We start from the raw sequence: 17,501 nt of genomic DNA, 5'->3' as shown, positions 1-17,501 counted from the left end.
ATCTGATCATTTCTGGAAGCTGATTCCAGCAGTGAGGGGCATAGTAGCTGAAAGCTGATTCACCCAGCTTTGACGAAACTCTTGGAAATTCTAGTTTATTTGATCCTAGAGATCTGAGTGATCTGTTAGGTTTGTATTCAGTGAGCATATCTTTAATCTATTGAGGTCCCAGGCCATTTAGTGATTTATAGACCAGAAATTAAATTTTAAAATCTATTCTGAATGAAACTGGGAACCAGTATAAAGAACTGAGGACTGGTGTGATGTGCTCTGATTTCCTGGTTCTGGTCAGAATCCTGGCAGCAGCGTTCTGGATGAGCTGTATCTGTCTGACTGTCTTTTTAGACAGTCAGACAGAGAATTAGAGATCTGTTAAAACCACGATTTTAACACTGAAACTTTCGACCCCAGAGAACTGCAACATGAATAGTTTCACCTCTTAGTCAATGCAATTTTAGTTTTAGTACTTGCTATTTTTACTTTTCCTGCATACTTCAATGTCTTGCTTTATTTTGATGTATCTGTAATCTTTCTGTTTCTTCTCTGTTTACAGTTTTATCTCCAGGACACCAAAAGCAGCAATGGGACCTTCATCAACAGCCAGCGTCTGAGCCGCGGGTCAGAGGAGAGTCCGCCCTGTGAGGTGCTCTCCGGTGACATCATTCAGTTCGGGGTGGATGTGACTGAAAACACCCGCAAAGGTGAGGGAGAAAGGCTGTCAGTGCTAGTTGCAGCAGTGATGCGTGCCACTGTTTGCTGTTTGACTGTAATGAACATGATTAGACCTTCTGTGAATTTTGTGATTCTGTGACGTTTTCTTAATATTTTCTAAAATGAATATATATATATATATATATATATATATATATATATATATATATATATATATATATATATATATATATATATGTATAAGTGTATATATATATATATGTATATGTGTGTGTGTGTGTGTGTGTGTGTGTGTGTGTATATATATATATATATATATATATATATATATATATATATATATATATATATATATATATATATAAATAATTATTAATAATAATTAAAAAATTATTAATAATATTAATAATTTAATATTTTAATTTAAAATTATTAATTAATAATAATAAAAAATAATTATATATATATATATATATATATATATATATATATATATATATATATATATATATATATATATATATATATATATATATATATATATACAATTATTATTATTTTTTTAATTTAATGGTCAGTATTATTACTGCACAATATTGGAAAGACCTGACATTGTGATTTTTTATATTTGTGCAATATGAATGCAAATTTACCAGATGGCTTAAACAGCTTTATTTGGGAAGAAGTCTAAGATAGATACATACACTATAGCAGAGACAAAAGTTTTATTTATTATCTCTAATCAGCTTTATTTGAGATTCTAACAGTATTCAGGTACAGATATTGAATAATCAACGAAGCATAGTCTTTATTTTATTTAATGTAATCTTTATTAAAGTGTCAAACATTATCTTGTGTCCAGATGTTTTAACCTAAAATATTGAAATGTTCTTATAGTAACATGCTTTAAGGTGATAGTTCCCCAAAAAAAGAAAGCTTACTCACTATTTACTCACTCTTCTGTCGTTTCAAACAATTTGAGTTATTAAAATATCTTCTTTTTGTGTTCAGCATTAAAAAAAAAAAACTTTATCAACGCTTGAAACAAGTGAAAGGTGAAATGAAAATAGGAAGAACAGTTTCATTTTTGGGTGAACTATCACTTTAAAAACGCATGTGAGATGATAAAGTTTTACTCCATTATGGTTAAATCCTGCATGGATTATAATCAGTGATAATCCCATGCCGCATGTTCTGTGATGTGACTATTGCGGATGCACACATTGCAATATCAATGCTGAAACAATATATTGTGCAGCTCTAGTCAGTATTATTCGCTCCCTATATATTCATATATATATTTTATACATTGTTTACAGAAAAAAACAGTTGTCCAATAACTTGCCTAGTTAACCCACTTAAACCTTTTTAAATTGCACTTTAAGTTAAATAGTAGTATATCTTGTCAAATAGAAAGTACTGTCATCTTGGCAAAATTGAAAGAAATTAGTTATTATAAATTAGTTCTTAAAACTATTACGTTTAAAAATGTGTTGAACAAAATCTTGTCATTAAGCAACACTTGGTGAATGTTTAATGAATTAAAATTTCACAGGAGGGCTAATAATTTTGATAACTGTAGGTGTGGATGTATACATATTTCTTTCTAACTATGAAACTGTTTTGCTATATTAGTAATAGAACCAAACATTTACTAAAAATATGCATTCCAACTCAAGCCAAGCACCATATTGATTTATCGATTCATGCTTTTATTCACCTTTGCTTAAACAGATATTTGTAAACTGCTGGAAAGTTAAGCAGTAATAAAATAAAGTTGAAATTTAAAATAAACTTTAACTCATTTTTGGCTTTTTGCATCAAATTATAGAAAGCAGCATTAATAATAGTATCAATGAGAAGTGGTGTCAGTATCAATAAGATCTTAACTATACCCATCTTAATATGCAATATAATGAATATCTTTGATCATAATTGTTGTTTTTACATTCTGTGAGCTGAGATTATGAACTGTATCCCTCATTTTATAACTAAAAACATCTTGAGAGTCCAAAAGCACCTACTGTGATGAAGACTATTGGAAGTTATGAAAGCAAAAAATATCCATGTACGGTTTTCTGATGGATTTGATTGATCAATGATTAATTTTTAAAGACATTCATTTGAACAGATTGTAAAAGAATTATCTAATTTAAATGATCGGGCGGCATGCTGGATAAGTGGTTGGCACTGTCGCCTCACTGTAAGAAGGTCGCTGGTTCGAGTCCCGGCTGGGCTAGTTGGCCAGTTTGGAGTTTGCATGTTCTCCCTGGTTTCCTCCGGGTGCTTCTGTTTCCCTCACAATCTAAAGACGCACGACATAGGTGAATAGGTAAACAAAATATGCCTTACTGTATGAGTGTGTGTGTGTGTATGGGTGTTTCGCAGTACTGGTTTGCGACTGGAAGGGCATCCACTGCCTAAAACATATGCATGAATAGTTAGCAGTTCATTCTGCTGTGGTGACTCTTGATAAATTAGTGACTAAGCTGAAGGAAAATGAATAAATGAATTTAAATGATTCACTCGATCAATCAGAGCAGATGAATAGCAATGCATTTATTGAGTGCAAACTACATATATTTTCTCTCTCTCTTTCTCTCTATCTGCTACTTATAGTGAGGTGTCACTCATTATGTGGACAAAACTGTGTTAACTGCAAGCCGTCAAGATGTTATAACGCAGAGACACACTTTTGAAACCCAAAGTCGCTGGTTGATTTCTGTTCTGTGTGTGTCGCAACTAGAATACATGCAATGGGATGCTTTCATAATCAAACACACATGCAAAGCAACACCCTTTTCGAACAAATGAAGGCAAACATGAATTCACAACAGAACGAAAGCACACATGAAGAATAAAACCTGTTAGGATTGCTTTGCTTTAAGTGGCGGGGTATTAAAATGAGCTTCCCTTTTTTCTTTGGGAACTTCTTTCACAGTTGTGTGTGTGATGTTTTGTATTGTTTCGCAATGCATCTCGTCACAACACCAGGGATTATTATCAGTCTCTTAATATTTTTCATGATCACTTTTAATTTAAGCCATTAGATTCGTAGGGTATATCATTTTATTGTGCACCTGGAATATCAGATTTGTATTGATATGAAAATAAATCATCTTTGTTTTTGTAGATCCTTAAACTATGTCCTGTTTTCTCTTCTTGTTTTTAGTCACACATGGCTGTATAGTGTCCACCATCAAGCTCTTCTTACCAGATGGCATGGAAGCTCGGCGGCGATCAGAGTAAGTCCTGTTTAAAGATTATATCATTTTTTGGTGGGGGCTGGTTTAATCTCCTAATTGTTTGCTCAAACTGGAGTGTTATTCTTGTCACAAAGGTAGCTTGTGCTTTATCGCTTATAAAAACATGCGCAGAATGTGATAAAATCTCTGAGATCTGAGGCGTACAGCTGCTGATTTCACTGACTCACTTCAGACCAAAACAGCATTCGCCTGTGTTTGTTCAGAGGAAATGACATACGGGCTGTTAGTTTGATCTTTATTCGCCAAATGTTGTGTGATCAGAATTAGTGTTGGGATCATGTTTTGTTTGTCGTCCTTGTGTGGTGATTTTGTTTTCTTGCTTATTTAGCAATTGCCAATTGCGTAGCGTTTACAGAAGTAATCTACCCACATGACATAGTGATGCTCAATGCCTTTTAATTTTGATTTAGCAGAATATTTTATGAAATACAGTTTATTTATGACATCTGTAGCGTAAAGTTTACACTGAATGTCTGAAATTACGCTAAATATAATTAAGAGACCACTTAAATTCTTTACTGGAATTATTAGGTATTGGATTTAGATGTTAATCTCTATTTTTGTTTTATTCATGTCTGATGACATTTTTTTACATTATTGGTAACGGTTTAGTTGTCATAATTCACGCTATTAACTGCTGGCTCATTACCTGCCTATTAATAAGATATTAACTGTGTGTTAGTAGCTATAAGGTATGATCTTATTTAACATACCCAAAACCTAAACCTTACAGCTACCTTAATTACTAATCAGACTCTCTAGTTTTTCGCCAATGTTTTTATTTTTTTTTATTTTTTTGATTAAAAATGACTGATTTTGTGGTGGTAATTCCCAGAAATTTGCGGACAATTGTGCCATTTAAATATATAGACATTAGGGGTGTCAAAATTAATCGTTTCTTCGGTGCACCGCGATACAGACGTGGACATTTTGGTATTGGTTTCGTAATAATCATAACCAGTTATTACTGACGTCATTTACCTCATATGCGCTCTGTCGCGAGGGAGGCGAGCACGAGTATTTACAGCGCTCTAACTACTAAACTCATAAACTGTGCACAATTTCACTGTGTGTGTTTGCTGGATCAGTCTTTCACTGACATTAACAGCAAAAGCCCCTTTTTCACTGAGATCGAGAGAATGAAAGTAGCCTACTCCATTTCTCTCTTTCTCTCTCTCACACACACACACACTGTGGCCTATTTGACCTGCTGGGGTGGCTTTTCTTCTCCTCTCAGCTGTTTTACAGCGTTACTTCTAGATGCAGAAACGAGCGTGTGTCTGCAGTGTTTTCTCCACCGTGTCTATCATGCATCAGCTGTGATCGCCCCTGCTGCTTATCAGTGTGAAGAGCGCAGCACGCAAGAGCCAATCGCAACCGTTTTTGTTGAGGGTGTCACCAATCAAAGTGGTGTAAGAGAACTAGACAAGGATCGGAAAGCGGGATATTTTTATTTCTTTATATTATTTGCTAAATGCTCATATTGTTTTTAAAGGTACAGTTTGTCTGACTGTTTGTATTAAATGACAAAACTGTATGACAAATAGCATATGAATATACAAATATTCATACATTTTAATACAAGAACTGCTGCTGTGAAGAAAATATAAAACTGTGTAGGAAAAGCACTGTCAATGCACCGTGATGCACTGAAATATCGAATTTAACCGAATCAATGGCATGATAATCATAACCGAACCGAACCGTGAGACTAGTGTAGGTTCACAGCTCTAATAGACATATCTTACTTACTTATTATATTAGGTAGCCTACTATGTTAGGTGTGCAATCTGACACAATGACAGCAAGGGCACAAATCATAAAAATACAGCTTCTTTATTTTGGTCTCATGTCAAGACAAGATCTAAAACAGATCTAAAACGATAGGAATTAAGCCAGGGGTGTCCAAACTCAGTCCTGGAGGGCCGGTGTCCTGCATATTTTAGTTCCAACCCCAATCAAACACACCTGAACCAGCTAATCCAACTCTTTCTATGTATACTAAAATCTTCCAGGCAGGTGTGTTTAAGGAAGTTGGAGCTAAACCTTGCAGGACACCGGCCCTTCAGGACCGAGTTTGGAAACCCCTGGATTAAGCCAAAGGAAAGCTGTATAATTTTTATGCACAACTTTTTTCTCTCTCTCAGATTTTGCTCTCCTGAGTATCTGACATGCACAGTACCTCACTCAGGGCTTCTCCTACTGTAATACACTAAAACACGGATTGCCTTAAATGTGGATAATTCAGTATTGGTTTAGTAATAATCCTAACCGGTTATTATGTACTGACGTCATTTATCTCATATGCGCTGTGTCACCGTAGCTTACTTTGGCGAGGGAGGTGAGTGCAAGTATTTACAACGCTCCAACTACCTGCTGTCGTGACGTTTCCTCTCCTCGGCTAAGTGGGTTTTCTTCTTCGCGCCTATCATAGATCATCTGTGATTGTCGCTGCCGTTTTTCAGTATCACTTATCAGTGAACAGCGCCAGAGCGTTAGAGCCTATTGCCGCCCTTTCTGTTGAGAGCTTGACCAACCAGAAAGAACAAGGCTCAGAAAGGGAGCGGGATATTTACATATGTTTATTTGCTGTTGTTCAGTGCATGTGCTTGAGTTTTTAAAGGTACAGTTTATATATCTGACTGTTTGCATTAAAGGACACAATTGTATTACAAATAGTATACAAATATATTTATAAATTGTAATACAAGAATTGCTGTTTTGTGAAGTTAATATAAAATTGTTTATGGAAAGCATCGTCGATGCACCGAGAAATCAAATTGAACCAAATTGATGGCATGATAATCGGAGACCAATGTAGGTTTACACCTTTAATAACGTGAATTGTTACCTAAATTAGTGTTACCAGTTTTGTTTTAGAAATATTGTAATTTACAGCAGTTTTACAATATAAAATGACAATTGGCTAGTGTAAATTTCTATTTGTTGCGCCTGCCATGAGGGTTATTCCACCATATATTGATTTCTAAACTCCTATGAAGACAAAACAAAGTTTTTTGTTGTCTAAAAATAAACATAAGCATGTCTAGACCATCTATTTATGTTATTTAATTTATATTTATTCAGATTGCAACTTTAATAAAATATTAAAACATAATTAAAAATATTATTTATTATGTGCAAAAATGTCTCTAAATTATAACATTAAAGTTTAAAAGAAGTTTCTTCATTTGGTTACAGAATAAAAACACGATACTCAAAACACATTTGAGCATTTTCTTCATTGCTATGTATTTATAAAATGTATTTTGCTTTATAAAGGAACCTAACAGGAACTAATTAGGATCCTTTTTAAATCCGGGATTTAATAGTGTGTTAGAGTTCATCATAGTAAAGATAGCTTCCAAAAATATATATATTTATATCTGGACCCAAAGGCCATTTTGAGCATGACTCACAGCGTCCCGGCCTGATATTGATTTTTGATTGGATTTACGTGATTCTGCACGAACACCAGACTGTCTGAGACGAGAGATGAGCCCAGGCACCATAGGGGTCTCGCAGGTCTCATTTTCCTCCATCTGTTCCATTTCCACAGCATTAATCTGAGCATCACCAAATACAGAAAGCTTTTATTACATTTGCAGCCAGGTACACGCCAGCCAGGTGCGCCAATTTTACAACTTGCTTGCATTTCTTAAGCCTTGTGTGCTGTTGGGGACCTTTTCATCCACTCTAGGATGATTTTGAGGCTTAATGTGACACAACTTTCTCTGTGTTTGAGCAAATGGTGGGATTTTTGGTGGCAAATCTAATTTTGACACATATTTTGTGAAAATGCTTTGACATTTTTAAAAACCTCAACAATACCCTCAAATCGACTACCCTTTCGTTATGTTGGTGGCTGTTTTTGCCCCATTGACCTCCATTATAACAAAAATTAGCCCATCAGAACATAGTAAACATTGAAATGTATTTATACTACACTATAATCTGCTGTTTTACTCCACATAAGCCTGTCACAATAATTAATATATCGACTTATCGTGCAATACTTGGAGATGACCTTAATAATTTTTGGTGTTGCAATATATATTTCCAAATGCACAAATGGCCTTGAAGCCATTTTACAATGACATTTACATTCTAACTCACTGGTTTCAGTTATATATAATAAGACATTTACCTAATAGGACATTTAATAGTGTATATAATAAGACATTTACCCAATAGGACATTTAATAGTAAATGTAATAGGACATTTACCCAATAGGACATTTAATAGTGTATATAATAGGACATTTACCCAATAGGACATTTAATAGTAAATGTAATAGGACATTTACCTTTTTATCAAATTATAGAATCTAAATAACCTTAAGATTGCTGCGTATTTTTAATTAATTATGTCTATTTGCATTATTAGGCTGTTTTGCATTGCGTATACACAACATATACAATTTATTTGGGCTGAATTTAAACAAAGTAGAGCATTACTAAATTAAATTTGTTTAAATTCAACCCATATCAAGTCAAGTCAATTTGGCTTTATTGTCATTTAAACAATATACAGTGCAGTACACAGTGAAACGAAATAATGCTCCTCTAGGACCAAGGTGCTACATCAAACAACTGAAATTGACAACATAACGCAGGACTGTGCGCTCTTATAAAACTTTAGAGAATGAAATAAGATAAACTAAAATTAATAAAGAATAAGCATAAGAAAGTAAAGTGTGGTTAGTGCATATAGGACATGACAGACAAGACAGGACGAAAACAGTAACGCTGAGCAGTATAATATACAGATGTTGTGCAAATATTGGAGCAGATATAAATACTGTACATGTAAACATTTGTCATTGAGTTATAAATGTTGTAGAGAGCAGTTTAAAAATAGCAGTTGGGCAAATATTTCTGTCATTGTCCATTGATTTGTGTGAGTGTGTGTCAGTGCAGTTTCTTCATGTTTAGAAGTCTGATGGCTTGTAAAAAGAAACTGTTGCACAGTCTGGATATGAGAGCCCGAATGCTTCTGTATCTCTTTCCAGACGGCAGCAGAGTAAAGAGTTTGTGTGTGTGGTCAGCCACAATGCTGGTGGCTTTTCGGACGCAGCGTGTGGTGTAACTGTACATATAAACTGTTTGCAACAGTTTTGCTGAAAAATATTTTTTCTGTGTAATCAGTGGCATAAAAAGATCTTAAGGTCAATAATGAGTTAATAAGCAGTTAACAAGCTAATAATGAATGGTTAAAATTTTAATATTAGGAGCTATAATAAAAGGTTAACAGTTAGTAACAGTGAGTTAATAAGAACATGGTTAATAATGAGTTAATAGGCAGTTAAGCTAATAATGAAAGGTTAAATGTTAATATTAAGAGCTATAATAAAGGTTTAACTGTCAGTAACAGTGGGTTAATAAGAGAGTAAACATGCAATAACATTAAGAGCTAACAATAAAGGGTTAAAATGCTATTAAGAGAAATAATTAAAGAGTTAACAGTTAGTAAGAATGAGTTGATAAGGAAGGGTAAACATGCATTAATATCAAGAGCTAACAATAAAGTGTTAAATGGCTAATAATGAGTTAATATGCAGTTAAGCTCATAATGAAAGGATAAATGTTAATATTAAAAGATAATAAAGGGTTAACTGTTAGTAACAATGGTTAATAAGAAAGGGTAAACCTGCATTAACATTAAGAGCTAACAGTAAACGGTTAAAATGTTTAGAGAAATAAATAAGGGTTAACAGTTGGTAACAGTGGGTTAATAAGACAGGGTAAACATGCATTAACATCAAGAGCTAACAATAAAGTGTTAAATGGTTAATGAGTTAATAAGCAGTTAAGCTAATTATGAAAGGATAAATGTTAATATTAAAATATAATAAAGGGTTAACTGTTAGTAACAATGATTAATAAGAAAGGGTAAACATACATTTACAGCTAACAATAAATGGTTAAAATGTTATAAAGAGATATAATATAGGGTCAAGAGTTGGTAACAGTTGGTTAATAAGAAAGGGTAAACGTGCATTAACAATAACAGCTAACAGTAGAGGGTTAAATGTTATTAAGAGCTACAATAAAGGGTTAACAGTTAGAAACTGTGGGTTAAAATGACAGTAATATCACTAATTGTAAGAAATTTATTATATATCACGAAACAAAAATTTCTTATGGCAGGTGAAACTCCACAAAACGAGTCGATTTCAACAATACAAAGTGTTAAAGGGATAGTTCACGTAACAAATGAACTAAATATTTTTTCTTAGTTTACTCACTATGTACTTGGCCTGAAGTAGTTTCAAACATTTTTGAGTTTTTCTGTTGAACACAAAAGAAGATATTTTGAAAAATGTCTGAAAACCTGTTGACCACTGACTTCCGTAGTTTTTGTTTTTTTTGCTATTGAAGTCAGCGGTTACAGCTTTCTTCTAAAAATATTCTTTGGTTTTCAACAGAAGAACGAAACTCAAAGGTTTAAAACCACTTGAGGGTGAATAAACAGAGTAAATAAAATATTTTGAGGTGAACTATCCCTTTAATTTAGTTAAAAGCATGCTGGTATTGAACTGCCATTCTGGGTGCAGAGCCAAGCAGTCGTCTAGTTAGTAATCCGATGCTCGACATGGCTGGTGTTTATAATCATCGTCATCATGATCATGAAGACGATTATTGATGGTCTTGTTGACGGAAGGGATTTCCTACCATCGTCTGAATGCAGTGTTTGACTGTGCATGCATCACCGGGGCTATAAAAATCGTTTAACGAAAGGCATCCGTGAAGCAGATGGCTCTTCCCTGCGGCCTCCATTGCTGGCAAGACCTGTTAAACCAACTCGTGTGGAAACAAGGTGTGTACTGTGGGCATCTGCGCTGTTTCTGGTGCTTTACAAGATTTCTTTTTAACGCCTCTCTGTGTTTGACGTGGATATGTGCACCGATAAAGCTGATGCATTTGGAAATGGCTGGGATCTTTCTTCTTCTGAGCTCATAAACACCGGCAGGGATGTTGGACCACACACCTTGATTCTCTAAATCCACCCTGTGGCTGAATGCATTCATGACTGAGCCGCTTTTCTTTACTTTGACCTCTTGGTTAGGTATCGGTCAAGGACCGCTGACTAGTTAATTAATAATTGACTGGACTGTTTGTAAGTCAGCTAGTAGTGAGTTTATGTACATTCATTATTTAAAATGTAAATGTCTTTAGTCTTAATAATTATTTTATGAAATCCAATTGAAAAAAAAAATCCTTAAGGTTAAAGTAATGCTTTTCTTAATTATTGTGATGGCTGTTAATAAATTACACACATGCATGATTATTATAAATATCAATTATCATATCATTTCATATTTTTTTTCTCCTAACCCTCTTCATATGTATGTAAGTAACATGTAAATATTGTTTTTCTATATTTTACTTAATATTTAATATTAAATAACTATGTAATTGTATTTATTTTATTCATATTTTTTATTATTACTAGTTGTATGTTTAGTCTTTTTTTAATTAATTAAATATGTATTTACTTTATGCAAAGATTTAAAATATTACAATATATATAGTACAATAATAAAATAAAAAAAGGAAAATTTTTTTGATTGGCAAGTTTTTTTTGACTAATAAATAGTAAATATAAAAAATATAATAACTAAAATAATATTATGTTTCCCACTTTATTTCACCTATATTAAAAAAAAAATGAATTTAAATGTTAGTTTTGGTTAATGCATTTCTCCCAACCTAGAAAAATGGAAATATTAGTTTGTTGCTTTAATGATGCATTCAATGATGCATGCAGTTTTGGTTATTTCTCCCCCCCCCCACACAAGTTTTATTTTTATATTGGGTGAGGAGAAATGCATTGTTTAAGTAGTTAAGTATTATAATTTTTTTTTATTAATTACATTTTTTATTTAATTAGAAATTTTTGTTATACATTTCAATAATAATATATGACCGTGTTATTCACATGTAAAAGTTATTTGTTTGTTTAATTTTAGTTGAAAGATTTTCTTCTATTTCTCCTTAATTACAACTTAAGAAAAAAGATGCAGGAAGTATTTAAAGGGAAACATTTAATTATTTATTTGAATCATTTGAGTATTTATTTATTTTTACTCATTTTTATTATTTGTTTTTATTTTTATTTTACTTGTTTCTTTTATTCTTGTTTATGTAAAGCACTTTGAATTACCACTGTGTATGAAATGTGCTATATAAATAAACTTGCCTTGCCTAGTAATCAAACTGAAACGGCTTATGACTTTTATCAGTGTTGTTGTTATTTATTTATTTATTTTTGCACAATGAATGATTAAGAATCAGTTATGATTTTAAATTATACATTAAATACTTGTTGTCATGAATATAGCCAATGCTGCTGATATGGCATTAAAACATAAATAAGGGTATTCAGTTGCGTTAATGATGCCAACTGCACTAGTTTTTTATATGCTTCTTTTATATGAATTAAAGTTGTGCAGGCCTACTGTCCCATACCTCTTCGCTCTGCTCCCAATTTTTCCTTGGTCACAGCCTGTTCAGTCAAACATCAGTCTGATCCCATGAATGCAGGGAAGCTCTTGGCCGAGCTCTCGCCCCACAGTAGCATGTTCACATCCAACTTTTCAGTGTATTTATAGAAGCCACACGCGTCTAGTTGTGGAGCTCTTGCCTCTGGAGCCGAGCCAGGCCAGTGAATATGTGTGCTCTTCTGTTTATTAGGAGATGCATTCGAGGGATTGCTGTATGTGGTTTTTACTTTTGAGGGAGGTCAAAAAGGCAGGCTGAGAAAGCAATTCCAGTGTTATGGATGACACTGCTGTAAAAACTCAAATTCACAGAGAAAGTATATGTTAGCATTATATTGAAACATCTGTTTATATCTTCCAATAAACATGCATTATGGACGCGACCAAGAAAATATACTTTGTAGAAATTCAGTGAATTAAACTGCACAACCCAAAAGAAACGATGCTAATCAAAAGGATCAAAGTTGGCTCTCTATAAAACAAACATGATTGATTTTTTTTGTTTTTATTTTACATTTATGAGCAAAAAGCTTGGTTATGGATAGGGCTGCACAATATTGGAAAAATCTAACATTGCATTATTTTTTTATTCTGCGATAATATATTGCGATATCAATACAATTTCACCTTGAATGTCTATTTAGGCCATTTCAATGTGGTCATTGGCCCATGAACATTTCCTGCTTGTTATCAAACTTATTCATAACTGTAACAAGAGGCAATTCAATCATAGCTTAATGTTAAAACAGCTATCATAACATTGTTTATCAATGTCTGGCTCTGTTTAAATTCTCAGAAATTAAAAATGTAAAACAGGAAATACGTTGAGACCATTGTTTTTGTTTACATCCCTCAAAATGGTTTATTTAGAAAGAATTGGTCTTTTTAGATTGATTGGGATTGATTGTAGGGCAGTGTCTTTGCATAAATTTTAATAAACAGTCTACAAACTTAGAATAAGTCAACAATGAAAAATATACAAATTAAATAAGCAACAATTTGTTTTCCTAACTGTATGCTACACAGTAATTAATCAAATGTAAAATAATTCTGCATCGTCTTCATTGTATAAACAAGTCGATAAAATGTATTGTTATTAAAGTTAAAAACGGTTATTTTTTTTATGCCTGAATGCTTTTAAACTTCTCATCACAGGACTCAAACACATGCAAAATGATCATGTGTAATTCAGACTCAAAATTGCAGATCCTGCGATGTGGCTATTAGAGAATGATTACATTGTGTTATCGATGCTGAAACTACAGCGCAATCCCAATTTTATTTTTGTACCTCTACCCCTTCCCCTTGGCCCTTAAAACAGAGTGTGAAGGGGAAGGGCTTCAAAATTTACCCCTAAGAAATGGGACACCACTACAACACCTGCACATGTCATCATATGTCATCGCGATCACTGGCTTCATATAAAATTGTCGATCGCGACTGCTGTAGTGATTCCAGTTGAGTAATTTTTTTGGTATTTATCTTCAGGAAATCACTGAAGGCATATATTATGTTATCATAACGGTCTAATGTGGCAATAAGATCATAACTGTACTGTGCATTTACACAGTGGCCATATTCATCAATGTAAACACAAGAAAACAACATTAGGGTTATAGCAGACACTGTGAAAAGGTGATTCCCAGCCACAAGCTTTTTCTGACAGGGTTTTCAAGTGTCCTTGAGTTTTAGAATGTTGTGGGACTGCTGTACAGGAGTTACTATTAGGGATTATAAATAGCGAAATTTGGTGGTTTTTAAAAAAAGCTCGGCGGTAAAACACAAATGTAGTTATGAATATTGTTGAGGCGAATATTTTGGTCGCGTTTATTGCTTGAACGGGTCAATAAAAAAGTAATATGCCCATACCTTTACAAATAAAGCTGGATATTCCAATCCATTCATTGTCCTTTCTGTCAAGATTAAAAAAGTAAACATCAAAAAAATAACATAAACCCGTTCTCACACCATGGCGGTCAAAAAGTTTGTTTGACCTTCTACACATCTCTCACTTGTCGTGAGGAGAGCATAAATACCTTATACACCCTCTAGTGGTGCAAAAGAAAACTGCAAACCATAAATGGCTCCAACAAATATTTTAGATGTATGAATATATTAAAATTCATAATAATGACAAAAAAACAAATTTGTGGATCCTCTTCCGGGCGCAGCGATGCTGCCGTTGTGGATGGTGTATTCTAGGAAATTTTCTTACCCCCTGGTTCCGGGTGTGCTTCTTTCGAAGGGTATATAGCCCTTCCCCTTAGCCCTACGCCTTCAAGCTAAAGACAATTGGGAAACCCCTACCCCTTCACCTGAATGTGCAAAGCGAGGGGTAAGGGGAAGGGCTAAGGGGTAGAATTGGGATTGAGCTTTTATATTGTGCAGCCCAAGTAAAGGATGTAACATCACCTCATAATTGGTGTGACATTGGCACTTGTGTGACTTTGATAAATCAAATATAATTGTTTAGAAACATTGACAGAGCCGTTTATGAGTATTTTTAAAGTACTGCAAAATACTTGTTTACACAAACCCTGAAAGGGTTTTGCTATTTTGCTGAAAACTCCATTTTTTTCATATCAACGTTGACATTTGCATGGAATTGCTCTTGTGAAAGCATTGCGTCCCACTAGCCTGCTGAAATCCTTTCCAGCAAGTCGACAGAAGACATCTGCTTAAGAAATCTCCCTTTTCGACTTTCTCAGCAAAAGGCTTTCACTCTTTCCACTTGATGAAATGCGTTTGCCTTTTTCAGAAGGGTCTGCATTGTTGCTGCGTGAGGAGGGTTGGATAGATTTATTGAAGGAAGGGAAACGATGAGTTGTGATGGTCATTGAAGGCAGCGGCTCCTGCTGATTGTTTTTATTTTCCAGCTGAAAGCCTGGGATATGGGATGTCCCGTTTCCTCCACTGGGCGAACTCTCACCGTTCTCTGTCCTGCTGTAATTGATTGCAGATTCTAGCCGAACACCACAACTAGAAGTGGGACATTGTTTCCCGTTTACTCATGGTGATTTTGTAATGGATTTCCAATGTGCCGATCACACTTTATTGGCTCTCTTGTGGGTTGTTTAGTTTCTGCAAATGTTTCTCTGTAGTCATCTTAAAGTGAAAGCTGCATTTTTATTTCAAATCTTTAATGAGGAGTAGGAATTGCAGCTTTCTGCAGATTTTTGGCACATCATTGAGGCTGTTTGTTTACTTGTGTAAATGTGTGTTAACATGTATTCATCCAGTTTTTATATTAAGGACTAATATTGGATATGTAAATTAGGTTGGGTCGATGGATGATGTCAGTATGTGACATAAGTCTTTGTTTTAATGGGGGATTTATAGAAATTATTCAAACAATTCATTCAAAACAGCTGATTCATTCAGATATGAGCCAGTGTTTGAATCATTAGCTCACTCAGTTGGTTCAAAATCAGTTTCATCCAGAAGTTAAAGAGTGTTTCTCTGAGAATCACAAATGATCTGATTCTCTTTTTTCATCTTAATTAATTTAATTCCAATTATTTTATGTATTTATTTATATACTTCATTAAAATATTTTAACTACATCAAAAAAATTATTTATTAAAGTTTCGCATTTTTTATTTGTTTTATTTCACGCATAGAAGTCTAAGTAAATGATCTAATTCTTTTTTTATCTGAATTTAAATAATTACATTTATGTATTTATTAAAATAAAAGTACTTCAATAAATATATTTTTAAATGTAATTAAAAAACTTTGAAGTACTTTTATTTTAATGAATACATAAAATAAATGTAATTAAATTAAGATGAAAAAAGAGAATTAGACCATTGTTAGACTTGTCTGCATAAAATAAAACAAAATAAAAAATCCAAAATTTTAATAATTAAAAAAAATTAATGTAATTTAAAAATTTGAAGTTTTGTATTTATTTTATTTTTGGATTTATATTTTATTATATTATAGGAAAAGTTGATTACATTTTTTATTTATTTATTGAATATTTGAATTATTTCTCATTTTTGTGTTTTCTGTTAGTTATGTATTTTAGGCCTGTTATTAAAAAACAATCATAATAAAACTGTCATTATATGACTGAAGTCACTGTTTTAATAAGGGATTTATTGAATTAATGTATTCAAATGATTCAGTCAAACAGCTGATTCATTCAGAAATTAGTTGAATCAGTGTTTGAATCATTAGCTTACTCAGTTGGTTCATCCAAAAGTAAACAGTGGTGTTTCTCTGAGAATCACTAAAAATCAAATGAAAACTATTTTCATTGGCAAAACACAAAAAAGCACAGTGTATGGTGCATAAAATATAATCCACTCAGTATTAACTGGCTTGTTGAACGATCTATGCATTTTATTTGTTGCTAAATTCAAAATGAAAGTTATTGTTGAGATGTGATGGTGTTACACAAATTAGTTTTAATAACTTCTCAATTGTCTGCCTTGTCTGCAGATCCTCATGAATGATCAATGAGCCCATGACTGCCATATTAAAAAAAACCACTTCAATAGTGTGTGTGTGTGGCTGCAGGCTTGGAACAGGAGTGTTACTGTGACTCATCTCTGGCTTACATAAACACACACACTCACAAGACACTGGGCCTTAATCTCCACAGTGCTCTAGTGGGAGATTTTGTAGCCTTGAAAAATTCTGAACTTTAAAGAGTCAGAAATAGCAAATTATGTCTAGTCAGATTTTGGTTTTATTTTATTATTTTGTATTTTTTTTATGTGCATTTAAAAAAAAACAATAAGTTGAAGTGTTTAAATATCATCAGGGCTTCAGACTTGTGCATTTAACACTAGCTGATAATAATAATAACCCAGTCAGTGGTTATAGTTTTTCTAGCCAGTGTTAGATACACAGTTAAATGGTCAGAGTTTTCCCTGCTAGTGCTACTGAACTTTGTTGGAGGTTCATGCTGGTTTTACTATTGATTGGCCAAAGGAGAAAAGTGCTACAAGAACTACATGCTAAATAGACCTTTCAGACAAAGAGAGCGCTGTACAAGCTAGAACCAATGTGTTTTGCTGGACTAGTTGTTTATTTGACCACTAAACAGTGC

General features: G+C 33.3%; 1 protein-coding gene across 8 annotated transcripts in view; it reads left to right on the top strand.

Moving 5' to 3' along the window:
• Nucleotides 1-17,501, top strand: part of slmapa (sarcolemma associated protein a) — a 119,880-nt gene that overhangs the window by 29,484 nt on the left and 72,895 nt on the right. For all 8 annotated transcript variants that reach the window (XR_015502060.1, XR_015502059.1, XM_087272765.1 and 5 more), the window contains 2 exon segments: nt 554-701; nt 3,845-3,917. Coding sequence is in view for 6 of the 8 variants with exons in the window: in XM_087272765.1 (XP_087128891.1) it covers nt 554-701; nt 3,845-3,917 (221 nt within the window). In the remaining 2 variants the exon portion in view is untranslated.

The sequence above is a fragment of the Danio rerio genome, chromosome 11 (assembly GCF_052040795.2).
Source record: "Danio rerio strain M-AB ecotype USA chromosome 11, GRCz13ab, whole genome shotgun sequence".
Lineage (NCBI taxonomy): Eukaryota > Metazoa > Chordata > Actinopteri > Cypriniformes > Danionidae > Danio > Danio rerio.
This window is presented reverse-complemented; position numbering and strand designations above follow the sequence as displayed.